The sequence below is a fragment of the Ixodes scapularis genome, unplaced genomic scaffold (assembly GCF_016920785.2).
Source record: "Ixodes scapularis isolate PalLabHiFi unplaced genomic scaffold, ASM1692078v2 PGA_scaffold9__187_contigs__length_104089568, whole genome shotgun sequence".
NCBI lineage: Eukaryota > Metazoa > Arthropoda > Arachnida > Ixodida > Ixodidae > Ixodes > Ixodes scapularis.
Window position 1 is genome coordinate 12990172 of NW_024609884.1, and position 27472 is coordinate 13017643.

At 47.5% G+C, this 27472-nt stretch overlaps 1 protein-coding gene across 1 annotated transcript in view; it reads left to right on the forward strand.

Moving 5' to 3' along the window:
* LOC8023367 (iroquois-class homeodomain protein IRX-6) overlaps positions 1-27472 on the forward strand; it is a 175430-nt gene that overhangs the window by 107034 nt on the left and 40924 nt on the right. Inside the window, exon 3 of the mRNA XM_040205634.2 lies at positions 6574-6668. Within this exon, the coding sequence (XP_040061568.1) occupies positions 6574-6668 (95 nt within the window). The remainder of the gene's footprint in view (positions 1-6573; positions 6669-27472) is intronic.

Consider the following 27472-nt stretch of genomic DNA (forward strand, 5'->3'; position numbering starts at 1 on the left):
CGAGTTCGTTTCAGCGCTGGCACCCCACGCGTGCATGCACTCGCTGCACCGAGAAAATCGGGAGTGCGCCAAAATGCAATCCCGTCATGCCTCGCTCCGGCAAGGAGCGGGAGCAGACGACGAGGGTTCGTCTGCTGCGATGTGTTGCGGAACCGAAAGGGGAAAAAAGTAGATTTTCTTATAGAAATCGCGTCCCGCGGGCAACGGAATCAAATACGACCTTGAATTGTGAGCGTCTGCTATTTCACGTAGGGAGCAATTGACAAACCGTGCTTTATTTGCAGGTTTTAAGTCGCTCTGTTGCCGTACAGACGCTGAAATATACCAATGAGTAAAGAAATGCTCAGAACAGACGCATCAGCGGCCCTCGAGATGTTTATCACCATCCGTGTGCGGTTCAAAAATTGAACATTTGTCGACAAAACTCTTCCAGCAGAAACCTGCGACCGCCCAATAAACACCAGAGAAAGCTAAACATAGTGGCTTTACCCGAGGCTTGGGCAACATCATCATGATTTACCTACGTCAGCTAACTTGCCCCGTCGTATTTTGTTCGAGAAAGCTCGTCTCGACGCCCTCACCAAGTCTGATATCTGATCCACCTGTAATGACGATCGAAATCGAAAGTCCCACGAAACGCTTTGCTGGATATTCCAACAGACTAGTTTTAAGCCGTAACCTTTCGGTGGTTCACGCATAATACCATGCTCAAACGGATTAAGCTTCTGCCCGGACAGCATCATCAGTTTCCTTCAGTGTAAGCGGCTATAGAGAGATCACAGCCAGCTGCTTTGTAGACAGCTGGTTGCGGAAATTTACGCCGTTTGTAACTATCTCTACGACAGCCGAGTTGCTGGAAGTCATCGTAAATATAAACTACAGGTTGCAGCGACCAATGTTTGTAGATAAACGTTGGTAGCGACTCCGAACAGAAGGCGCTAGTTTCGAGTTGAGGTTGGTACCTTTTCTACAACATAGATGGCGACAGCATCAGTTTTCTGCACTCGGTGCATCTGGCGAGTTCGTTTGAGTCCAGTTCTCCGTGCAACACTCTGCGAGTGAGATGCATTCTGGGAGCAAACTCGAACGGTGCCAGTGCGTGTGTAACGAACTCGCTATAACACACGTAAGAGATCGCATCCTACCGGCGGCACGTGCGGCTCTTTTTCGATACTACAAAATGTGTCTCGCGTCTTGTGAGGTACAAAATACGAAAGACAAAAAATTTAATCCCTCTAAAACTTATTTTCTGATTAGTGAAAGAGCGTAAAAAACGATATTTTTTTAGTTCAGAGGGCCTCCCTCTCTAAACAATGTATTGCACCTTGCAGTGCTCGAAGTTAAGCGGTACACTTTTTTTGTTTTAGTACAAATACACTTGCATGTTGCGTCGGGCTCTGTATAATATGCACGCGGCTTAAAGTCTTTACTATTGTCGCCCTTGTTTGTGAATCTCCGAGAGTACATGTGTCGCTGAGATTCTACACATCACACGTATTCTGATTTTGCGTAGAAGGGTTTGGCCACGCATTTATACCCGATACCTCGTTCCGATATCATTCTGCGCGCTATTGAGCCTTCATTACTTGTGAACATAAAAGCCTTCGCTTCAATAGAGATTTTGCGAAAAGATAAAAACGTCAATGAGCAAACTAGGATTTTAGTTACGTACGTGGTGATAAACAAACGGCACTTACCACGCATATTCACAATTGCCTTATTTAAATCACTTCGAATATTTCCAAAGGACAATGGGAGCGCATGTATAGCACGCGTAATTACACCCCTGGTATGCTTCAATGTTTGGATATTTTGCAAATGGTCTATTCGTGCGTATATAGTCAGTGAAGCAAAAACAGCGGTGACACCCTTCTACCCATCTGGTAGATCTCAATAAAAGACAAAAAGAAAATGACTTCTAGAGCGGTCATTGCACTAGCACTCCATTAAGACATCTAAACTGTCTGGGTCAAAAACTGACGAGGTGTTTGCTAACTATAGTCGACTCTGCTGTGAATCAGAATGACCGTGTAAACAGGGCTATTAGTCTGCCACCTAAGTGCACCCCGTGTTCGGTCGCTGTCACGGAGACAAGCTAAAAACAACGAGGCTGCCGCAGTCAACCGTTTTCTTTTTGTTTTTATTTTTTAAATTTAATTTTGCGCCGCGTGAGAGGGCTCGCGCGCTCATTTTCGATCAGCGACTCGAGGGCCAGGTATGACACTCCATTAGCCCTGCCTGGCTCAGAAAGCCCACTCACTCTTCGCTTTCGGCAGCCCTGTTCAAAGCCGAACGCGCGCAAGTCAAACGCAAAGCAAAACAGGGTGCGGAAAAGAAAGACGAGGCATCGTAAAGTATTTAAATAACAACTTAAAAAAAAAAAGAGGAGTGCTGGAATTTTTCTCGACATAGCTGGCGTCTTGGCCTCAGGAACCACAGAGCGTGCCTTCCGTCACCCCCCTGGGCTTCCAGTTTTTTTTTTTTTTTTTTTCCTTGTTTTTCTAGAAGTTCGGATTGCTGTCTAAAGTTGTTATAGGAGTAAGGATGCCGGAATAATCTGTGAAAAAGCTCTAATACACGGCAGTAATACAGAGCCCTTTGCCCGTTTTAGCTTTTCTTCTTTTTTGTCTCTGGGCAGAAGACAGGTGTACTAAATGAATCGAAGTCGGATCGACGCGAATTTATGCTCCTTGGGAGATACGCTTGAATCGGTCGTTTTGGAGAAGACTGAATGAGAATCGAGCGATGGATTGAGTTACGTGATCGAGTTATATGTCGCCGAAATCATCACATGGTGTAGAGCAGGGGTCTCCAAACCTCGGCCCGCGGAAGCGTTCCGGCCGATGGCCGCGGGCTTTCCAGCGACGCCCGGCCCGCTGCCCGCCGCTACCAACGCAAGAATGAGCGAGCGTGGAAAAAGAAACGGCGCCGCGACATGCACCACAAGCAGAAACGAAGATGTCTGAAAGAATGAGGGAAAAGCCGCATCAAAATCCCGGTTCCCTTGGCTATATATTTAGTGTACACTGTCATTGCCTGCATTATAGTGCCCTATTTCATATGTCTGTGGAACTACATGTAAAAATGCATTTTGCGCTCTCATGATATATTGTGTACTGTGGCATAACTATCGCATACGGTCATCATCAGATCTACCATTTTCATTGTCCTTCTGCCTCGTGTAAATTTTCCAATTTTCGTAAACTTTCGGATTTAGGCTTAATGAGTTTTCTGTCGCAATTATTTTTAATATCATTTTTAGGGACGCACTGAATTTAAAATTCAAGTATACGTAATCGTGCATTTAACTTTTTGCTTCTTCCAGGTCATATTTGTTTGTTTAAATTTTTATTTAGGTTTATTTTCGTTTTGCTAAGTATTTCCTCATTTATATCATCTCATTTATTTGCTGGCCTTCGAGACAGCGAGAGATCCCTAGCCAAACTGTTTTCCGAGCCAATCCAATAGACCCTTTCCGAAATTCAGTCTGGCCACTTTGATCACTATCATCATCTGTGGAACGGCATCTGTGCCATACCAATGGCGGCCTTCTAGTGACTGATAAAGGAAGACGTTGAAGATGCTCCTAAGCGGAGGATGCGAGGCCTGTAAATTGGGGGGGGGGGGGGGGGGGGGGGGGCAGCACGACGCGTCGTAGACATGGAACACAAGAGCTACGTAAGCATTTATTTCTAATAATTCAGATCCAGTCAATCTGTGGGCGGCACACAGTTGGCTTTAAAGCCCTTTGGTGTATAGAATTTTTTCGAGGCATCTGAGTGGGTTGGAGCTTTGTTCTGAATGCAGGTTCTTGGTCACCATCGAACTGAAAGTGATCGAGAAAGAACTCACACTGAACAATTCCTCGCGTGCCGTTGACTTGCGAAAGTGACGGTGCCGACATAAGTTCATCTCCGCCATTGATATGGCAAAACCTAAACTGCTTTACGAACCACCAGATGGCACTGAAACTCTCGGGAACAACGCAGCGACGCTAGGGGCGCGTCGTCACGCGATACTTTCACAGCTCTGTTGCTCGTAGAGCGTCTGCTACGCTCCGTCATAAGGTGGATCGGAGGAATGATCTTTCAAGTGGCGTAATTATTCCACTGGATGCACCCTGAACGCCGAGGACCTCATCATTTACGTCAGCAGTGGTGGTGGTCTATCGAAGCACAGTCTGTTCCTTTGTCTATTTATTTCCACGTCCGTTTTGGAAATAAACGTTCAGTCGACAGCCAGCGCCTTGTATGCGTACATCTCTTCTTAGGGTCGTTCGTCTTTTTAGCGCTGTTTTTTTTTTCTTCTTTTCTTCTCTTTATTACTCAACTATGTATCAACTAGCCGAACTTAATGCCTCGCTGCAATTACGTAAAATAATGAAAAGCAATTTTCGCGCGCTCAAATTTAGGGGCACGCCCGATAACAAAGTTTTTACTGTATTTTCAATTTTCCTCCGAAAACCACGTCCGTGCATTGGTACCACTAGGCTACTGTATTGTGGTATTACGTGTAAACAAAATAATGTTAACCACTATCAATTGCATCAACTTGATGGACAGCTTTGAACTGAGAGTTTTTGCTCTCCGAAAACTGTCGTATGAACAGCCTTTTTCTCTAAAATCAGACTTCATGCATAGCTGTTTCAAGCTAAAAGAGAAGTTCGCACGAGAAGCAAAACCCAGACAAATAGGAAGAAAAGGAGGGGCGCGAGGGAGGCAGACCGACCGTTCTGTCGAAACAATCACGCTGATTCGGATCCCCGCCTCATATCTCCTCCACCACTTGTCTGATTCTGACGGCCGTGACATTGTCGCTCATCTTTAACGAATTACAGGGGGGAGGGGAAGGAAAGAGAACCCGCGAAAAATTAATACGGACCACGGATTACAGTTGAAAGATTAGCAAAGCGAAGAAATAACAAACACGCACGCACACACACACACACAAAAAAAGAAAGGTGGTAAAATCAATGAGGAGGGAGGAAGGAAGGGAGGAAATGAGTGAAGTCTGGGGCAGAGAAAGCGCTGGGACGACCAGTGGCTCGGAACAAAAGAAGCGCGGGTCGGGGGAACGTGGGGTGTGGATCGTGCGGTCTCGAACCGGCGCGGCGCGGCGGCCGACGGCCAGGGGAATTCGGGCAGGCCTCCCGTCGTCGCCGGCGCTGCATATTAGGCTTACCTTTCATATTAAGCTGCGTCATTCTTCACGCTCAGCACCAGAAGGGAGCGAAGCCAGGCAAAGAAAGGAAGGGGACACGCCCCCCCCCCCTTTCCCTTCCCCTTCCTATCCCCCTCCACCTGACTCGAGCTGCTGCTTTTTGGTTGCATGCCCGGCGAGATCGCCTTCCTAGCCGAGGCTATACAGCTCACTCTGCTCTTTTTTGCTTCAGCTTAGCTTACGACGCAATATGGGACGATGAGCAGCAGTCTAAACAGCAGACGGCGCGCGCTGGCAGAGCCTCGCGTCGTCGATGGAGTGGAAGGCTCTGCTTTTGTTCCCTTCTCGGAGGGACACGGGGGTTCAAGGGAGGAGCTCCTCGGCGGGCCCGTCACAAAACTGTTGGTGCATAACTGCGCGCGAAAGTGAATGGTGCACTCTTACTTCGACCAGAGGCGCGATGGGAGGCTGGAGTATAGTCCGGGAAGGCGGCGGCATGCGCAACGCTGCGCGTGCTCTTTCTAGCGTCGAGTGAGACCAGCGACGCGTCTTTGGAGGAAGTCCGACACTTATCCTCTTTGTCTCCTCTTTCTTATTCAAGAAAGAGGAGACAAAGCGTCGGTAGGGAATGCTGCTCCGTACGTTGCTCGAGGAGTTCGACTGGAAGATTTTGTATCGCCTCCGCGAGCGGACGGCGATCGGGAGGGAGGGTGCAAGCGGAAAACCGGAATTGAGCAGTTTTGTTCTTCTTCTTTGTTTTAATGTTTTGTACAGGCAGAGCGCGTAACAAAGTTTCGGCTGGAAGTTTATCGTCCATCGCCTGCGTCGTTTTATTTGAGCCTCCCTACACGTCCGCCCATTCACGGGCTTCTGGATTTCAACATAAAATGCCGAAATCGAGGAGACCAGAAAATGGATGTCGGACAACGTATAAGTCTAAAAAAAAATTACCTGTCTTTTTTTTTTCTTTCCCCCACTGCTAGGGCTGCTTCCTGGACTAGTACCAGCTTGCCGACCTTAATACATTAGCAACGTGATGTGTGTGTTTTTTTTTCTTTTTTTTTGCAAATGCACCAGTTTGAAGAGGTGCAATCGAATATAAAGATATATTATTATAATAACAAATTAAAAGACAATATTTTGAAACTCTAGACCGTGTGTAATGTAACATAATTCGTATTAAAATAAAAAAAAATATATTAACTAAGGTATTAAGAAACAGACGGCACGCTCGGTTCCCACCTTGAATGCTTGAGTTTAGGTATGGCATGGTGGCCACTTCACGAACTGTCTTCTTTGTTGGTATTTTCGTATTACATAACGCTGTTCGTGCTTCAGCTGAAAGAATGGTTCCATTTGTGTATTACGCCTCCATTTATCTGCTTGTTTTTTTCTCCATCCGCGTGCACGCAGAATCCGGCCTACACGATGAAGGAAGCTGCCGACCCCTGGAGAGGCATCACCCAGCCGGCGTCTTATTATTACGATCCTGCGCTAGCCGCTTACGGGTGAGTGCCTCTGCTGCTGCCGCAATATACCTCTCCACATATTACAGGGCGCGTGCTCCTGACCGGGCGACCGATGGAACTATGGACGCCGTTTTACCCACTGATCGCAAAGTTGCCACTCTAACCGCTCATTCACACTGGAAGCGGATCCGCGTTCGCAAAGCGGTTGCGAACGCGGTTGTATAAAGATCCAGTACAATTGCACGCGCACTTGATGTCATCGAGTGCGCGTGCGATTGTACTGGATCGTTATACAACCGCGTTCGCAACCGCTTTGCGAACGCGGATCCGCTTCCAGTGTGAATGAGCGGCAACATTGTGTACGTTTTTGTGGGGGCGGAGGAGCGCGGGACGCGTTGCTCGAAACACTTCGCTTGAATTGACGAATTTTGTTTCGTTATATCAGCTCCGGAGAGACTAGTCTTGTGTGTTATCACAGATGATGTCACTGTCTATTTGAATGAGCGCTCGTGCGAGGAAAGCACTGACTGAAGCGACGCGTTCGCGTCCATTGCACCTTGAGATGGGATATAATAGGCCCGTTTACAACAGCGCTCTTTGCTTATGTTGCTTTATGTTACGGGAGCTTACGTTTACTTACGTCGAGAGTCGCCGGAACATCCGTGATTTGTATCAAGAGTGGCAGCCAGCTTGAGGAGTAGTCTAAGGTCGGGGTCACACTGATTATAAATCATACAAAAGACAGTCTGCGTGCGGATTTGAACGCGAGTCACCGCGAGATCCGTGATTCGAATGCCGCATGGCAATGAGTTCAAAGAGAAACTTGACACGCGGCATGAGAACCACAGGTGTCAAGGTGACCAATGTATACAGACTGTCTTTTGTATGGTGTAGGAGTAGTGTGACCCCGGGTTTACACGGAACATTCGAGGCGTGAATGTTTGCGTGATTTATAACGTAACCTAAGAACACGCAAGCGAAGGTGCCTGTGTGAATGGGCCTTATAGCTCCAAATGCCACGAGTAGGGTTCCAAATCCGAAACAAAATCCGGATAGCACTCGCCGGTAAATGTATCGTTCATTCGAATTCATCCGAAATAACTCCAAATTTCGAGGTCACAACGACAAAATAAAAAAAACAAACAAAAAAGGGGGTGTTTTACAAATAAGCTTTATAAGATCACAGGGTCAGTGGTCTTGAGGAGATGCCACTTGAGTTTTCTTTGAAATCTAGAACTACTGATAGAAGTGGTTTGTCTCTTAGGACGTCGAGGTTCCCTCAGGAAAACGGGTCATGGTACCCGGACTTTATTTATATATATTTTTTATATATATTTTTAAATAAAAGAATACTGTAAAATTAACTTCGAATTTTAAGGAATTATTTCACAAAAATAAACTTCGATAAACCCCGAATTTTTAGCGAAAAATTAACTCCGAGAAGCGCCCTCAGAACTTAACGAAAAATAAACTCCGAAAGCACGGAATCCTTTAGCTACGAGTAAAAAATTCAGGAAATATTATTAGGTTCCTGCCAAACTCCTGTCCACGTAGAATATGTCCAGAGGTGTCGGCATGTCACGTGACATCACGTTGACACGCGACGTCACGTGGTCACATGACGTGACGTGGTCACGTGAGGTGACATGGTAAACTTCCCCGTCCAATTTAGCGGGAAAAATATGTATGCTCCGTTTGTAATGTTACATCTGTCGGTGACATTACACGCCATTCGCGATGGTAACACTGTCATTTGAGCTAACTACGATTAAAACGAACGCTGTTGTTATTATTCAGCTTGACAAGGGGAATTCCCAACGCCTTACTCTATTTCACCTTATGATGTACTGCAGTGAAGGTTACAAGATCGAGCTCACTTCTTTATAGGTACATTTCGGCTGCACAAGCTCTCGTGCATTAAGGGCAGCTGCCAACGCTACGAGCTCGCGCTTCTAGTCTTCGCTGCGGTACAACATGCGGTGAAACGGAGTATAATCCACGAGCACATCGAGAACGCAGGGTCCACCCTTTATAGACCGATCTCACTAAGCTTTTGGCGCATGCGTGACGCCGCCATAACTTTAGTTCACAGGAGCCAGACGGCCGTGCATGCGAGGGCTCGTGCCGTCTCGTGCTTCACACGCGCAGAGCTCCAGCGGGGTTGTAGCACGTGCAGAAAGGCTAAACTTCCCTCGATGCATTGCGGCAGCGGTGGCGTAGTCAGACTAGGCACCCTAAGTCAGACTGGCTGGTGAGATTGGTCTATTCTGTTTGTACGCTAGCTTGAGTAGCCGCTTCATGACGTGGAATGTTTCGCAATGACGCGCGTGCGATGACCGTATACCACACCTGCAAAATGGCTTCTCTACAGGGAGAGGCGGGAGTGGCCTAATTACGAGGCATCAATAAAACGCCGGACATGCACGACAAACCGTTTGACGGGTCGTATAAGGCGTCTCGGAGTGACGGCCGAATCCGGCCAGGCGCCGGCCAATCACGACCTCACGCCGTGAGGCCCCGATTGGTCAGATCCGACCATTATTCCGACGCGTCCCATGATTCGTTGGACGTTTATCGTGCACGTGGTGCCTTGCACTTAGCTTTCCGCTACGTAAAAGTCCGTTTAAACGGCAAATTTGAATTTTGAAGCAATCACCTGTGTGAACACAGGCTGATGCCTCCTGATCTCGGGGACACTATAGGGTGAGCCGTTGAACCGTTCGACTTCGTGAGGAGTGAGAGTCACGCGGTTCTCTAAAGACCATCGTGGAACGTGAGCTCGGGGATTGGCGAGTCGCACTTTACGAGGCGTCCGACTAACAGGTTGTTTTTGTGGGTTAGATGATACATTAACCATTACGTTTTACAGTGACTAAAACTTGCTCAAGACAGCTGTAGCAGGTGGACGGCTTAAAGCACTCTGTCCGAATGATATTGGACTATCAGACTCTTCCCTATGTTTGTTTGTTTGTTTGTTGGGCAGGCGAATGACCTTGATTTGCGTTTCTTGCTTTCAAATTTGTATCGCATTAACGTGTCGACTTCTCCGAGGCAAATTTCGAAGCAATTCGTCATAACAAATAAAAACAAAAATAACAAAAAGAACCCTGGCATTCGGTTCGTGAGCGCAACCGCAGCTTGAAACCACCATCTGGCTCGTTATGAGCGACCGTAGATGGGCCGCATCCGCCCCTGGGACAATAGCGGAGCCCTCTAGCGTGACGTGTCGCCAGCGGTCGCCCCGCTCTCGCGATGCCGATGGCGATAAGATAATAGCAGTTTCAGACAAACAAAAAACAAAAAGTAAGAAAAAAAGAAAGTCACCACCAGTGACTCGCGAGTCGCGGTCAATGGGAACCCGACACGCTACGCTTACTGCCATTTTGTTTTCTCTTTTTTTTTTTTCTCCGGGTCTCTTCCCCCTTTTTAGGTGTGCCAAGCACCTGTTCCCCTCAATAAAACCACGCGACTGGGTAGTTGGCTAATACGGTAAGGGCAGGGAGAAAAAGCAGGAAAACCGTTCGGGCGGCCCGCCCCTCATAGCGCGACGCTGTCGTCGGTAAGCGTGCCCGATTTCTTCAATTCGGCAGAGAAGCGAGCGGGCTGCGGGAAAGTGCCGATTGGTGCCCTCGCCGCTACGATTAACTCGATTCTTAAATTGGTCCTCAAAATCCAAGATAAGAAAGAAAAGATCAAAAAAAAAAAAAAAGAACACGAGGAGAAGAAAAATAAGAATAAAGGAAATATAGGACCGAGTTCACCGGCCTGGTCCGGTTCTTAGAAGCGGGGAAGAGAGGCAGGTAAACTAAATGATGGGAAAACCCAAAGAGAGAAACAATGAAAGTGAGACCTAACAAATGAGCAGTTGAAAAATGGAAAGCCGGGGGGCAATCAAATGGCTATAAGGAAATCATCGAAGCAGTTTGAGAGAAGCTGTTCTTGTCCAGGTGGGAATCGGCTCTTTATAATTTGCCTAAGTGTTACGAGGTCTCCTCTTTCAGGAGCCATTTTTCGAGAGAAGAAAATTACCACTGTGATTTATAAATTAAACTGCTCCCGATGTTCGCGCATTTAGTCAAACAGCTCTACTCAATTATTACGTTTCCCGTGGATCCGTCTCCACTCCGTCGGAACACCGCTATCGGGGATGGGCAGTATTTCAAGTACAAGTATTTGAAATACGTATTTTAAATACTTTGTGTATTTTGCATTTGTATTTAATTACAAATTGGGTAATGTATTTGACGTGTGTATTTAAATACTAAAACGTGGATATTTCAAATACAATTGTAATTAAATACATATTTGTGGGCGAAAATACATCCCTCAAATTTATTGTCACTGTCCAGAGCAGGAAGAAAGCTACGTTCTGCACCGAATGCAGTGTCTCTCAATCAAGCACAAGCGTTTTGTGACTTTGTGATCACGGTGCTAGTCCAGGGCAAGAATAGTGACGAAATCGACGTTCACAGGCAGACTGGCTAAGTAAGTGCCTGTGACAACTTGTGATGCTTTCCAGCCTGATTTCCATCCATATTTTTGCCTGTAACATTCTAAATGTTTGGGTCGTCCAGATTTTCGTAACTGCATGGTGCGAGTTGCAACAATAAGAAATTCTCTAGCTATAGTGTTGCGCGTCTTGGTCGTCTCGGTTCTTTGTTGGTCTATACCAAAATGTAATCGGCAAAAAAAGCTGCTTGAAGCTCTGTACTTTTTTCACCTATAACGTCCAAGCTGATTACATTTTTTGTGATTATATTTTTATTACGTTACTAGAGCCTCGCACACTAACTCCCGAGTGTGCGATGCAAAATTAAAATGAGATACCCAGAAACCCGTTGCAAGTGCCCTGAAGTCGCTGACGCAAATTTTGAGGAATGTATTTGGAAAAGTATTTGGAGGAGACCAAATACATTTGGTTGTATTTGTATCTTGTACTTAAATGTTTTTTTGGAAATGTAATTAGATTTGTAATTAAATACAATTTTGGCGAAGTATTTTGTATTTGTATTTCGATACATATTTGCATGTATTTTGCCCATCCCTGACCGCTATGAACCACAAAGGTACAAGCTTTCGAGTGCAGCTTCATCAAAGCGGAAAAACAAGGGTGTTCGAAAGTAAACGCAGACATCCCCCCCTCCTTCCCCCAAACGGCGCAAGCTTTTAAATGGAGACATTAAACTGCACAATTACTCTCTAACGACTTTATTGTGAAGGTCACGCAAGAGGACCTCCGTGTCAAAGTAGCATACCCCCGTCCAAACAAAGAGGGACAGAAATCCGGTGCGCGCTGGACACCTAGAAACATCGACGAAGCAATAAAGGCTCGTTTCGGGTGGACAGTATATACATACGCAACGCACACAACGATGCGAAGATTACACCCGTGCGTCCGCAACAAAACACGCGTATAGATAAAGCAGAAAGAAAAAAAAGGAAGAGTAAAAGAAGGCGCCCAGTCTGTACTCAGTTGGGCCAGCAGAACAAACATGACATTAATCTGGCGCCCGACACCGGCGCCGCGGCAGAAGAGCAGCTCACGGGACGTGAACGTGTCTCGTGTCAGCGGCCGCGGCGGCCGCAGCGGGGGCCTGTGTCCGACACGTGTACTTTGGGCCCAGGACATTAGCGCTGGGAGCAAATCGTTAGCCTAATGCACGCGGGTTTGCCGCCAAATGGCCGACCCGTGCGAGCACCCAGCCCCCCCTTTCGAGCCCCGCTCTACAAATTGAACCGGGCCGTGGAGTCCTCCCGTGACTCGCTGCTTAATTTCGTTGCGCCCGTGTTGCAGGCCCGGCGTCTTTTTTGTCCCCTCTCTCTTTTGTTTCACCTCAACTCGAAGTGGAGAGGCGGCCGCTCGCGCCGCATTCACGGCCGGCAGTAATAAAGGATGGGGCATGCGCAGGATGCACCGATGAATCTTGTCTGTCCAAGGAAGCAAACCAAAAAAACAAAAACGGCTTTGTCCGCGCCGGTATTATTGCCGGACTGATCGTCATTTCTGCTTCAGAAACAAACCGCAACGCGAGATAGGGCAGAAGAGTCGCCGTAGCGACTGTGTACTTGATTTCACGTCATGATGAACCGCAGTGGGGACGCTGCCAGTTGCCTCGGCCACTCCCTGCGCTGTAAACGCATCGCGTGACTACGCGCACGGCGCGTTGCTGCGGTCACTGCACTCTTCCCAAAGGTCACGTGATACTCGGGCGGAATGGGATTGGCTCCGATGACTCGTAGCTTCCTGCGCGGTTCATCGTAACGTGAAACGGTGTCCGAGCTCCGAGGCGGAGCTGTTTCTGCTCGGACAAGTGTAAATGAGCCGCGGCGTTTTCGTTCCGCGGCGTCGGTCAGGCGAGGTATGGGGCACGCGCGCGTACACCTTTTGCCTCTCGGGGCGTGTGCGTGTACATTGTGGAAAATCGCCAGCTCGCATACTTTTCCCGCGAGGCACGCCGATCGGCCGCCATACCCGCTATACCGCTGTCCCGCGTATACATGTGGGGTGCAGAACGTGATTATGGAAAGTAATCACATAGCGTGGGCGATTCGGGGATTCAGTGCCAGTCATATACTTCGGTTGCCATCGATGGGGTGTGCTGCTATCAGAAGCGCACGGAGGCGCATTTCTTGCTGCCGTTCTGGCCGTGTGCCCTCTGATGTTCTCGCAACTCACCTTGCTGTTCTCATGTTTCTGTGTCCGTGTGCGTATGGCCAATAGCCACGTATTATGCGTGTCCTAACGTCAATGCGCTCGACTGAACGATCGTGCGCGTGGACAGCCCTCCGAAGACGTGACGTACACCCTCGAGGAACTTGGTACACCTAGAGTCACTGAATGTTCCCATTGTACAGAATTCCATTCAGTCCGCATACGAAAGTCAATCCCGCAAAATCCAGTTCTGATTGGCTAGTGTCGCCCGTGGCGGAAGTTATCAGTCGATCATTTTGTGGATCGGCCCAAAACAATAGTCCGTAAAATGTACTAAAACGGTTTCGCGTTACCACGACTACGGCGGGTGCTCACGGGTGGGAGCTCTGGGCATCGAGGAGAATTAGGACCGAACGGAAGGTGCGTTCATTTTCTCTAGATTTTTTTTTTTTATCAAGTGGCCGCTATTCTGGTTCGCCAAAGAAGATTGCCGGCTCGTTTGCTCCCTTCGGTTGCGCTTGTCGGGACGAGGTTGGCGTAAACGAAGCGTTTAATTCGGGTTAACGATACGTTACATGGTTACATGAGCCCGTACGTCAGTCTCCGTGCGTACGTCGTGTTGGCGTTCTCCGACCCAGACTATCGCACTCAATCCTCTCGCTGGCTTCTTTGTCGTCTGGCTTGTGCCGCCCTTTTCGTACTGTGGCTCTCACGACACCCCCCTTTCTTTGAAGACTCCCAGCACCTACGGTTGAGGCGGCTTGGAGGTCTTGATATTCGTCCACCTCTTGTGACGGTTATTCCAGGCTGCCAAGGTTACAGATGTCTGCTAGTGCGATGAGTGATACCAGTGGCTGTGTTCTCCGCATATGACCTAGGAGACTGCGTTGGTCGCAGCATTGCCCCACTCGTGGCTGCTCCTGACAGAATTCGCACTGCTGCATGTGGAGGTATAGGGTCTCGTTTGTTTGACCCTATGACGGGCATCATAATGTGCACCCAGCTTGGCTTTGTATACACGATTCTTTTTCCGAAAGGGCTCACTGTTCCATCGAGGCTGGAACGCTTTGGACACAGCTGGAACATTTGTCCGTATCTTTCTTCCCATCATGAGTTCCGCAGGGGAGTAAGTACCCTTCAGGTGCAGGGGTATCCCGATGAGCAAGCAGCGCCTTGTGGATGTTGGACGACTTCTTAAGCAGCTGTTTCGCCGTCTGTACGGTCCTTTCCACCGCCCCCCTGCTCTGGGGATAATATGGGCTACTTGTTACATGGCGTGATCCCCCCTCCCCCTCCCCCCCCCCCCCTTACCCCCCTACACACACAGGGCAGCTAACCCCACACAACACCTGCCGCGAGTCGCGGATTTGATGGTGGTCAAAGAACGATTTTTCTGCCCGTGATATATCGCTTCAAACTGTGTGAATACGGGTTTGCAAGTGCAATCTCTGGGTGCCGCCATCTTGCTATTGCTCTGTGTCATGGAGGTAGGAAGCTTTTGGGGGCGACGTGACGCTGTGGAGAGGGAAAAGCCCCGAACGATGACCAAAACCAAGAGACGCTATTGGACGAAAAGGAGAGCTCTTACCTTTTCGTCCAATAGCGTCTGTTCGTTCTGGAAATCGTTGGGGGCATGTCCCTCTCCACAGCGTCATGTCGCCTCCAGACTTCCATGTGGAGTGTCGATCGTTCGATAGCGAAGTCTGGATGGATGAATGCAAACGGCTGTACCCCTTCATTGGGCGATAGTTTGCGCCATCTAACTAGAAACCTTAGCATAGAAGCCTTGCTAAGACGTGCCCACGGTTGCCAGACCGGGATCCCAACAAAGCGCTTTTAACCCACGGTGGCCAGACCGTGGGTTCTTCGGGGAAGTGATGGAAGGACTGCCTACTGTACTTCTACGGTGCTTATGAACGGTTTATAAACGCGCAGTGTCTTGTTCAAGGTTGCGTATGTAGGTTCCGTTCAGAGCAACCTGCTCAACACGCTGACAGTAACGACAGTATCACCGGGAGTCACGTGTTCCATCGCGCCAACCCCGACAACATGTAATCACGGAAGCCACAAGAGACGAGCAGAAATCGCGAAAGGGCCAGTTCTGTTCAGTTCGGTGTTTTCCCGGTGCCGTCCGTTTAGCTAGAGCCGCGAATAACCCTGGGATAAACGTCGTGTGAAACGTCACGACAGTTTGTCTGGATACGGTAGTATCAGATCCTCCGGCCAAAAACAGATCTGTGCCTCGTTAGCCACCAAGGACGGCTTGCTAGAACGGCGTCTCAGCTGAGACTGGGTGAAAGAAAGAACTGCAAAGGCTGGGGCGTGCGAGCGTCTTGAGACGGTGTTTGAGTCCCGCTCAGCTCGTGCGCTGGCTTGGGATGTGCTTTCTTTGCCCCAGTCTCAGCAGAGACGCTGTTTCCAGCAAATCGGCCCAGGCTCCTTTGAGATATCACGATTTTATAGCCAGCACGTTGTCATCAGAGCCGCGTATTCTTCTTGCGGGCGTTGTCTATACTCCGTTCACCCTTAAAGCTTAAACTAGGTCCGCCTTCAGGACGAGCTTTCTGCTTTTGCTAACACAAGTATGAACGCGCAGGCACGCGCAACCAAAGCACTGCGGAAACCAGCGAGCTTGCGCTGAAAGCGGAGCTTCTAGTCTCAGTTTAAGTGAACGGAGATATATACACGCAGCAGTGTCAAAAAACCTTGGCCACATTGATATGAACGTTTTTTTGCGTGAGTCGTAAAGTAACGCAGCAGAAAAGGGGAAAAACTGCTGCATGATGAAAATGTATGCGCTAGAACTACCTTTATGCTAAAAAAGGCTTGAAATTATTCATCCTTATTGAGTAAGTATAACCTCACAAATTTTTGAACAACACGAGATGTCTATCTAATTTTCATGCATCTGAAAAATAAACGGATATGTTCTCCGCAATACGCCGAAGGCAGTTGAGACTAGGTGGAAGAACTTGAAACAAATAATCTCCTGGAAGCCTCGAAGTGGAAGCCAAAGAGACTTGCCTAAGTGTCTTAGTGAAATGGCTGCCTCCTTGATGCTTCCGTGAGGTTTCTTTTCTTTTTTTTTAAGTAGTTTAGCGGTGGCTATTGCTACCGTGGCCACGCTCTCTTCCCCTTGCGCATCAGCAAGGCGAAACCAGAAACAAAAAAACAAAAAAAAACTAACAATATGAAAAGCGAACGTTCCAGGTATACAAAGGAAGAACGACGTGGTGGTTCCCCACACCGGCGTAGCGTCTGAAGTCGCCGGACATCTATGGCGGTATAAATAAATCTTCTCGAGGACACAAATCACCTCTCCCCCGGCGTCCTCTCCCAACATGTTCCTCCGCGGGCGCGAAGGAACAATGATTGGCACTAAATGTAGTTTCAATTGCGTCAGATATACGACTTTTTCTGGTTTGTTTGTCTATATCTCCGTCTTTTTCGGCCACGCTGGAATGTCGGAGGTCAACATCTCAATCAGCTGTGAGTTTCGGCAGCGTCACCTGCTGTTGGCCGTGTCCTACGGGTACGGTCCGGACAGCTGTCCGACCGGAGGCAAGGGCCGCTCGAGGGAGGGCGCTCGACGGAGTCCGTGGTGTCTGTAAACGGCGGTGTGTCCTTCCGAACGCTCGACAGCGACGCTGATGGAACTGCAGCATTGACCTCTTTGCACGGCGGAGTAGGAAAGGCATCGACGGTGTCGTATAATGGGCCACGCTGTCCTAGCACTGCAGCGGGAATCACGTTCAAATAGACACTCGAAGAGTTGATATTACTCTTTCGTTTCTCAACAAGGACACGCGATACAGAACGCCGTTTCTGTATGCTGAGAGATGCATGCAGTGATGACGCAAGAAGGACGCCCTTCTCCTTGAAATATGTTCAAAGAAATTAGAAAACGAGAAAAATCCCATTTTGAACAATTTCGTGATGTTATATTTTTTTTTGTAAACATTGTTTTATTCATTGTTTCCTCTTCACATAGGCAAATGTGAAGAACGACAATTGATTGCCGACGAAAATAATCCCTGGAAAAGGGGAACAAGAGGGACAAAGGACAGACACGAATCTCCAAACACAGCTAGGTGACTGGTGTGCGACCGAAAAAAACCGCCTGGTCCGGGTATCGAACCTGGGACCTCTCCAGTACAGGTGGAGCGCTCTACCAAGTGAGCAAACCAGGGGATTGACGTCAGTAGAGCAAACGGGTTTTATCAGCTGCCACTAGCCTAACACCAACAAAGGTGAAGCTCGCAATTTAAGGTTATGATTATAATTCAATTAAATGCAAAAGTGCAAGCGAGTTGGACAATAAGGACGAAAATAATCCCTGGAGAAGGGGAAAAAAAGGGACAAAGGACAAACACGAATCTCCAAACACAGCTAGGTGACTGGTGCGCGGCCGAAAACATCCGCCTGGTCCGGGTATTGAACCCGGGACCAGGCGGAGAGGAGACGTCCCGGGTTCGATACCCGAACCAGGCGGATTTTTTCGGTCGCGCACCATTCACCTAGCTGTGTTTGGAAATTCGTGTTTGTCCTCTGTCCCTTTTTTTCCCCTTCTCCAGGGATTATTTTCGTAATTATTGTCCAGCTCGCTTGCACCTTTGCATTTAATTGCATTACACTCTAAAAAAAGTCTGTGCGTCCACTTTCCCGCACAACACTCGGAGAGCCGATCAGCGCAACTTACGGAGGCAGCTCAGCGAATGAGGGTGCCGAAACATATGTTTAGACCAAAAAACGCAGTCTGAGTTGTGACATTAAGCAATGCAAGCGTGACGTCTTGCATTGCTTAATGTCAAAACTTAGGATGCGTTTTTTGGTCTAAACATATGTTTCGGCACCGTCATTCGCTGAGCTGCCTCCGTAAGTTGCGCTGATTGGCTCTCCGAGTATTGTGCGTGAAAGTAGACGCACATACATTTTTTAGAGTGTATAAATACAATTAATTATACGTTCTAGCTTTGCTTTTCCTACATCCATCAAAGCGATGATTGTATTGCTGCAAAGACATTGACTAACTTCGAGTTTTCTGCATAAAAAAAAAAACAAAAAACTTTCGGCATAACTTATTTGCGTTCCTCATTGCCGAACTTACGAAAAACAATGTTGCGCACACTATTTGAGCTGGGCGTCTGAGTAGCATTTCCTTAATTGTTCTCCGCACAATCATGTTAATGGTAAAAAGCAGGAAACATTATTAGGTCTGCATTATTGTATCAGATGATTTGTAGACCTCGTTCTGGGCACGACCAATAACCCCATCAATAATAATAAAACACAACTTACGAAAAAGTGCTTGAGTGCATATAGGGCAGTGCTCGCGCATGTTTCCGTTTGTATTTAGCCATCGAAACATTGTTTACGAAGGGCTTATTTACGACAGTTTGTCCGCAACAACGGCGAACATTTTTGTTCCGCGCATTGTTAAGCATGTCTAGAGTTTGTCGCGATCGTCGATCCACCCTCGAGTCTTCGAAGTTCAAACTACAACGGTAACTCAAGTTTCTATAGAACCTGACGAAAGAGAGTCGCGTTAACTACACTCAGAAGATGGCATGAATCTCACGAATAATCGCGGTGCCGCGGCAACGCCACCGATCACTATATCCCGAAGAACAGAACTCTCTCGCCAGAGTATTCAGAGTGAACAAATGTCCCGAGGGTCCCTCCTTCGATCTTCCTATCGAAACTGCACGGCCCCGATGTTTTACTCGGCCACGATTCACCGGACGCAGTGACATATGCAAACTTTAATACGATAGGACAGCGTAGCGCTTGCCGCGATAGAGTGGCCCCCAACCAGAAACAACCCCACCGTAAAACAAACCAACAAACGACATACGAGACAAGCTTTACACTCGCTGGCTGCCGCCAGAATTCTAAATCTCCGGGGAAGAACTGGCTTGTCTGCCTCAGAAATCAATGTTGGCCGCCGGGTCTTCCAGGACATTGTAGACGTGTTTGGAGATAAGGAAAGCACACAAGACGGCCGTAAATAAGGCGACTCCGCGTCACTCCAGCGGTTAAACGATTGCCATAAAACAAGCGCGATTAACAGCAATCCCACAGACGGTTTTATTATGTCCCCACTCGTATCTTTTCCGGCCGAAGCTCCTGCAACCGTGCCGCAGGACCGGTAGCGACTCGAGAGAGAGCGCGCTCTCTCGCTTCGTCGCTGGGAGGTCGACGGATTTGATTCCGAGCCTTTGACTGCGCTTCCTGCTGGCGCTCGAACCACTCGCTTCGCGTTCGCCTGCCTCTTGGCCGCAGTCCATACGAACTGAAGGCCTCCTCCACCAGCTGAAAGAGGAACATCATTTTGGTCGGCCGTAAAGTGTCCCCTCGACGCGTCTTCTTTCCCATTTTACTTGCTTCTCCCGTCTTGTCCGATAAGGCATTCACTATTATCGGATTACCGGCGGGTTTCAAGCGAGAATCAGCTGCAAATTCGCTGGATGTGAAATAAAAGCGCGTTCGCGGAAAGCTTGTAGATTCGAAGTTTACAGGCACTAACGAAGTGTCCGAACAAAAAAGACTGCTTTTTCTGCTTCTCTTTTGTCGCGAAAGCAAACAGGATGCTCGTAATTCAACAGAGAACGAAAAAAGAAAGAAAGCGTTTTGATGTTTTTATTGAACTAACGCTATCACATCGCTCTTACATTGGAAGAGTATTTAGTTGTTTTTCTCGCGTGTATTTACGTCGCTCGGAAACACTCCTTATCCGTGATTAATTCAGAGGTTGAATACGTTGTAAGAACTGCCTTACGTACGACGTGCTAGAAGTGGTCAAGACGCGTGAGTGAGTCAAGATACTCCTAGTTTAGCAGTGAGACTGAATCATTAAATAAGGGAACCATTATTCATTCACGCTGAAAGGAAAATAAGCATTTTGTATGCAGCACTCCGATAAAACTAAACTTTCTAGCGTCTCTTTCGAAATACTTATCGATTTTACATTGTGACAGTCTGTTATAGACGAAGAACCCTGAAGCAGTTACACTGTAGACAAAACTAAAAAGACAAAGAAAAAAAGACGGATGGCTACATGTGCAGGTCGCCCTCGTCTAATATTCCTGCAGTTAAGCGTCGGTTTCTTTTATTCAACACGTGAAGAACGAATATATCTGGCTCTGCGCTTTGATCGTGTACATGAGATGCCTGTTTGTACATGTCAGTACGGATGTGTACAGGACAAATTGTGGGCCACAGTTGGCTTCGCCTGTTTTTTCCAGTCAAACGTGAGTCGGCTCTGCGCCCTATTCGAATTTGTTTTTAATTGTGTCGACTAAAAGAAAGAATGGAAAGGTTGGACTCCTGTGACAAACTGCCGCCTATTTATTTGTGCTCAAATAAGGTTAGCTTTGTGATTTCTGATTTAGAGGCGAGTTACGCGTTTCTTCTTCAAATATTTGAACTCCGTCGCTCTCTAATTACCCGCAAACTTTTCCACTCCAGTATTGTTTTATCAGAACGAGAACAATAAAAAAAAGCTGAGTTTATAGGGCATAAAACGAGCAAATAATGGTTTGAGCAAACGTTCAACGTTGGCAAGAAATGTAAATATTTAGGAAACCGAAAAGTATTTGACTATCACAAGTCGGACTTCTGTTTTCTCTTCCTGAGTAACCAAGTTTTAAAGGAATCGTGTAAAGTGTTCAGAATCCATATGTGTTTAAATGTCCTCACTGGGCGCCAGTCGAGCGCCAAAAGCTGATAAGGCCGCAGAAACGAAGAAAACAAAACAAAGCAATATAAAAACAAAGCTTTACTGAAGTAAATGTTATTATTTTAGAGCCTGCAAGCACTTAAAGGGATCTGTTTATCAATACTTGTAAACTACGCAGAAAAGAAAACAAAAGCTCAAGACGCTTTCATTTCGTTCAGGGTTTTTGGTATGGTATTGTCTAAATCTGGGCAAAACAGCGCGTAAAATTCATATAAGGTTGTCAGAATAAGCCGGGGGGCGCTCATGTTACCCAACTATAGATTACGGTTCCTGCCATTCAAATCAATGCTCCGTTTTTGATCCATCAATCAACGTAGTCTTCGAAGTCGCGATCCACGATCATGATGACTCGAGATATCGACATTCTACAGTACTTAGATAATGATACGTGAGTGTGCTATAAACGTTCAGTGTATACATTCCATAATATTTTCTTAAGTCAGGCTCTCCGATGCAGGCAACATTTTTAGATAAGCATAACCAAATAAGAAGGGAATGCGTATGAGAAAAATAATCCGAGTTCCGGTATGGAGGCATGTGTCCCACCTGCTTTTTTCAGAGCTTTGGTGTTGCAACACAGTGGTCGATTACTCTATCCTAATTACCACCATCTCAAAAAAGCACCACGACTGCGATCTTCTGGTTACTGCCTCTTCCACTTTTGTCTCCAAGCCATAACAAAATCATCATTGATGAGGTTAACACTTACAAATTACAGCGCGCGTTTTGTTGCGGGCTAAAACTACCTTTCCACACATCGATTACCGGCGTAAATGTCCGCGAATCGTTTCCTTTCATCTTCTAAATCTTCGTACTACACACCCTCCCGCTAGAATCGTGGAGGTCTCCTGGCCAAATAGACTGCCGACAAAGCATAGTTTCATTTAAGTACGCGGTGGAAACTCATTTCACCGACAGCGACTCCCCGCCGCCTCTAAATAGATGTTGTGTCCCTCCACGCCAAGACGTCCTCAAACAAAAGCCGCCTGAGCACATTCCACCAGCAACTGGTTATTTTTGCGCGGGCATGCTCTACCAACATGTCGGCGGGAAATGACAAAACGAAACAACGCAGAAAAAGAAAAAAGAAGAAACCGTATACGAGAAAATGAGCTTCGCTTAATTAAGCCCGACTCCAATGAATTGCCGGGAGATCCTTTTTTATGTGCATACATATATCTTCTTTCCCGAGTGTGTCCCCCCCACCTGCGATTGGAGCTGAGCCTCCTCCTCTCCTTGGGTACACAGACTACTGAATGCAGAAACAGTCTCGAAAACGAAATTAGTGCACTGACACGAATCCTAATTATACGTAAAAGAGCGCGCTTCTTCCCCTTCCGGTTGGCTTGGAAGCGCGCTGGTCGGTGCGGGGATGCTTCTCTTCCACCACTGCCCATTCGGGATTCGTGGGAATCTCCCGCGCCGGCGTCGCATAGCGTGGGGCTCGCGCCACTGGCGCGCTGCCGCAAACGGGGCTCCGGTTTGCATCCACTTAACCTCTGCCCCACCTTCGCAAACAAAAACACGAGTAAAAGAAGGGAAGGCTCTCTGAGGGAGGGAAAGGGGGGAGGCTGCTACTGCAGACACTTGGCTCCCAGCTTTTAATTAAATAGGGAGTTTAAGAACTTTCTTCTCTTGCTTATTCCTCCTCCTCCTCCTTCTCCTTTTTTGCTTGCTTTGTTTTGCTTTGTGTCGATTTTACGCTGAATTACGCTTTGCTTACGTTGTCGTTGCATCCCTCCCTTTTTCTTTTTTCCTTTTTTCCCCAATTTTCTTTGGCTTATCACTGGTTGTCTGTGGCGCCAGCCTTTGAATATTCAAAACCGCTCGAGAGTCCTTTTTTTTTTTTTTTCTGTGTATTTGTGGGCGCGTCTGGCGCTTCTGGCTTCGCGAAATACGAGCCCTTAGCACTTTCAAACTCTAGCCTTATATTACCGCCGAATATGCTTTTTTTGTCATTTTAAATTTGCGTTTTACTTTATTATCTCGGGTATTAATTATTTTTTTCTAGATCTCAGCGTTCCTAAACTTACTTGTCAAAATTGTGTTTGATGCAAACATTAATCTATATTTCCATTCAGTTGCCAAATTGCTTAAGGCATTTGCGGATACCATTTAGAAACAAAAAGTAAGGCCGAAACGAACAGGTGAAGACTCAACACGATGAACGGTCTCATTATGCACGCTAGCAAATACGTCCCTATGTTTGGTACATTGATGTCTGTGTGTGTGTGTTGTCCTATTTGTATCGTTTTTCTGTGGGTTTTGTTCATTAGGGTGTCGGGTACCGTACTGCGTTACAAAGGAGAAAAAAAATCTACACGTTTTGCTTTTATTGTGACACCAAATAGCTTGAGGAATTGCCACAAGTTGCCCGGGCACTACCGTTCATGAAAGGAGCAGCTAGTCGATTCGGGTTTCCCACCCTTACCTTCGCCAGATCTCGCGAGGAATATGCTCAACTCAAACTCCGTACAACGAGAATCATGTTGAAGTTACTGCATGCACGCATTTTCATACTTAGAACCTGTGGCCTTGCTTCGGAAATCAATTGATCATAATCTTTCGATATTTACTTGGGAATTAAAGGACGTAGCATAATTAATCATAGCCACACAGCCTAAGTAGTGTACACGCGCCTCTAGCCAAGCAAGCGACTCTAAACGTCCAAAATGTGAAAAGCCGTCCAGTGCCAGCAAGCATCGCGTCAATCCACCCTGTACTATCAAAATCGTTGGTTGCGTGCTGGATAAGCCACAAGGCTGTCGAGGGAATATCCAAAGGCACTAGGTTGGAGACACGAGTATACTTTACAATTCACGAAGCGCATTGAGTTGTAGAGTTACGTTTTCCAAGTCACAACGACATATAATCTAACAAGCAGACACTGCATATACGTCGATGTTTCGTGTCCCAAGAGACTCACGAAACCAGTCGTTAGAAGCGCGTAGCTATCCCAAAAGTGCAGTGCTGTGCATCCATCCCCAAAACGAATCTGAGAAGTGGCGAGGAACAAAGGAGGCAGAGTTGCTTCCACCGCGGCCGGGGTGCTTTTTCTCGAGAAGGCCTGGTCGCCTCCTCCTCCCGTACCTCGGCCGCGCCGCGTGGAGCACTTGGCCCAACAAAGGCGCATCCGACCTCATTAGCGTCACGTGACGCGGTGTCTGCTCCTTCTCTCTCTCACTCGTTTGCGTGAAACAATAGCTTTTTTTTCCCCAAGGCTGCAATAAAGCGCACCGGTGAGGGTGCGCGCGTGTGCAGCCTGTGGGTAATATAGGCCCAGCCGCACGAGCGCGCCTTCGCGTCTTGCTCTTTGAAACGCGTGACGTGCGGCCCATCCGAGGCCTTTGGGCCGAGTGCCGCCATCGTGAGGGGCAAGATGAGGGTGGGGGTAGCGTCTTGCGGAGGGTGCGCGCGCGCGGGGTTATGCGAATCATATTACGAATTTAATTAAAAGAACACCGGGGGAGAAAGCTGCGCCACGCGCGTGCACGTAACGGGGACTGTTGCCTCGGTTTCAGATATAGAATGCCGCCTCGAACACTTTCTTTTTGGCCACCCGTTAAGCCCGGGTCACACTGCTCATTCACCGTACAAAAAGACTGTCTGCAAAGATGAGTTACCGCAATACACGGGGTTCGAATGCCGCGTGCCCAAGTTTCCTCCTTGAACTCATTGCCATGCAGCATTCGAAGCACGGATCTCGCGGTAACTCGCGTTTGAATCTGTGTGCAGACTGTCGTTTGTATGGTGCATGAGCAGTATTAAAGTCACTGGATCCGGGAAAAGTAGTGTCATTACCTTCCCTATCCTGCTAGCCGGACACAAACCGATACTAGCATACAGACGACCAAAACCTCCCAAGGCAATCGCCTAATCTCTCTACGTTGCCATGGAAATTGCCATATCGGTCCCTTCAAATCTTCGAAGCTTCCAGAGTGTCGTTCTAAACCAGTCGCGCCAAGATCACCATGGAGCATCATCGTACTGAAGCGTTCCTTGCCAATATAAGCGTCTTTGGCGCTGTGTCTGCAATCAACTTATCAATCATGCCCATCTCCACGGATCTCTTACAATTATATTGCTCCTCTTGCGTATTCCAAAACAGTAAACTTATTTTTCAATGCCTCCAAGCACCGACACAGCATGTGGTGGTGGTACGAAGATGTAAGTCTGTTTCGCCGGTGTGTGGATAGAAAAATCTCGGTATACAAGAAACGTCCCCCTAAAGCCACCCGTCAGCAGCGAATTTAGATCGGCTCACCAAGAAAGGAGGGGTCGAGGAAAAATCGCTCATTTCACAGAGCAAAATGGCGACCATGCGGGGAGCTTTGCGCTACTTTCCCATGATCCAGTGACTTTAAGCAGCGTGACACCGGCTTTAGAGCAGGAGGAAGTCGCGTAATTGCCAGCCGGCAACGGCCAGGTGGCGACACCAGATTAAAAGCTCACGTTTGAACAATGCAGCCGCCACTCCCATGGGCATACCCAATGTTTCTTGCTTGCTTAAATTGCTATAAATAGCGCCAAACCAAGCAGCATTGCAGGTTGAGAGTGGTAGCGTCTTGAGTGCGAGCTGGCTTCTGTCAAAGTCTACATTTATGAACACCTATGGCTCATGTCGGCGGGCAGCTGAAGACTTTATCGGGTTTCACGCCTCTCGAAAGGGGCATGGGAACCGCGCTTTTGAAGTTTCGCACCCGTGGGAGGTACCGAATTTGCACCGCCTATCGGTGCGCGAGGTTGGTGCCTCAGTAGGCGAATAAACATCAAACACTCCTCGCCGACGTTACAAAAATCCGCTTTCTGGTGATTCCAGCAATCTTCAGTGTCACCGCCTGTTCGCGTAAGTGCTTGCTTGTTCCAGGTTGGTCAGAAGCTTCTTGTGCAGGGAAGCTTTCCAACAGGGTGTATTAGACACGTCTGTGTTCAGCGTTTGTTGCATGTTAGTCCAGTAGAAGCTTATTCGGAAGTTCCAGCGAATATAGGAGGCGCTACGGAAATTAAAGATGGCGACCAAGAGGGGGATCGATTCGCCGTCGCAGCCTCACAGTTCATTGAAATAGACGTCTTTTGCGACAGATAATACTGTGCGATCGACTTCAGCATTTTATTAGTCCGTTCTTTAAGATGCACGAGCAGCTAGTCGACATTTGAAAAAAAAAAAAAAAATAGCTGCAGGGCACGCAACACAAGGATTAAAAACATCGACACCGGTAGGTCGAAAGGGAGATCGTTTCACCGTGGGCACTACATTTCAGCAAGACCATTCTTCCGACGCTTTCAACACAACGTGTAATGCTATGGGCAGTCGATTTTTCTTTTATGACGTACAGGCAGCCAGCACATTTGAGGGCACCAACCGCTGATCGGTCGCGCAACGTAAGCATGTAAAAATGAGCACCGCGACCACTTTGATACGCCGCTATTCCGCAGTACATCTTATGGACACAAAACGAGGCGCCGCTGAGTTAAACGCGATTTACTTTATGTCACCATTCGTTTCCTGTGGTAAGCGTTAATCGCCAACAAGCAGAGAAGACAAGCGGTCGGAGACATCTCGCGAGACGAGCGAACGAACCTTGATTAACGAGTCTTGGGAATACGCCTTAAACGTTCGGAAACAATGGACCAGACATGTTTATTTCGTTTTTTGCTCATACTACAATACGGTGGACCGAAATTGGGCTGCTACATTGCAACTTTCCAAAAACGATCATAGCTCTACAGAAGCTCCAAATCATTCGCATATATTTTGCTCGGACCAAAAACGTTTTGTGCATGACGCACGACCAAACATTCCACTCATATGAAATTCTTTTACACTGGTTCAAGAATAACAAATACTCAATCTCAAAATTCATAACACTTAAATTGAAGTCAAACAGCATAATTTCAAGTCGCTGGGGGTTATTCATGTGCTCGGAATCGAGCGAACTCAAGACGCAGCAGCGATGGCACTTGGACCAGTACGTTTCTACATTCCTCATAAACAATCAAGACATACCCTAGTAAAACAACGCCGTCAATGGCGAATTGCATTCAAAGAAATAGGGCATTTGCAGAGGTAACCGTGCAAAAGCTTTCCGACGAAAGCGATGGAGCAGAGTTGGCAGAGTCGTTATGTATGCGCGCGCACTAAAACCGCGATTAAGCTTCCTAATGTATGTAGTGTACTTACATTTGTTATATCCAAGATAAAGCAACGTGTAATTCACCTTGTAGAGGGTTGAGCGTGTTGGTTTCCAATTTACGATAACGAGATACATTAAAGACAAACAGACACACACAGGCTGTGTGTGTCTGTTTGTCTTTAATGTCCCCATTTTGTTATCATAAATTCACCTGTTTGCAGTCATAATTAAACTTTAGATTCTACACGGGAGCACTTGACCATCCGTCGACCGTGATAACTTTCCTTTATGGCTCGTGCTATCTCGGCAAGCGGGGAGG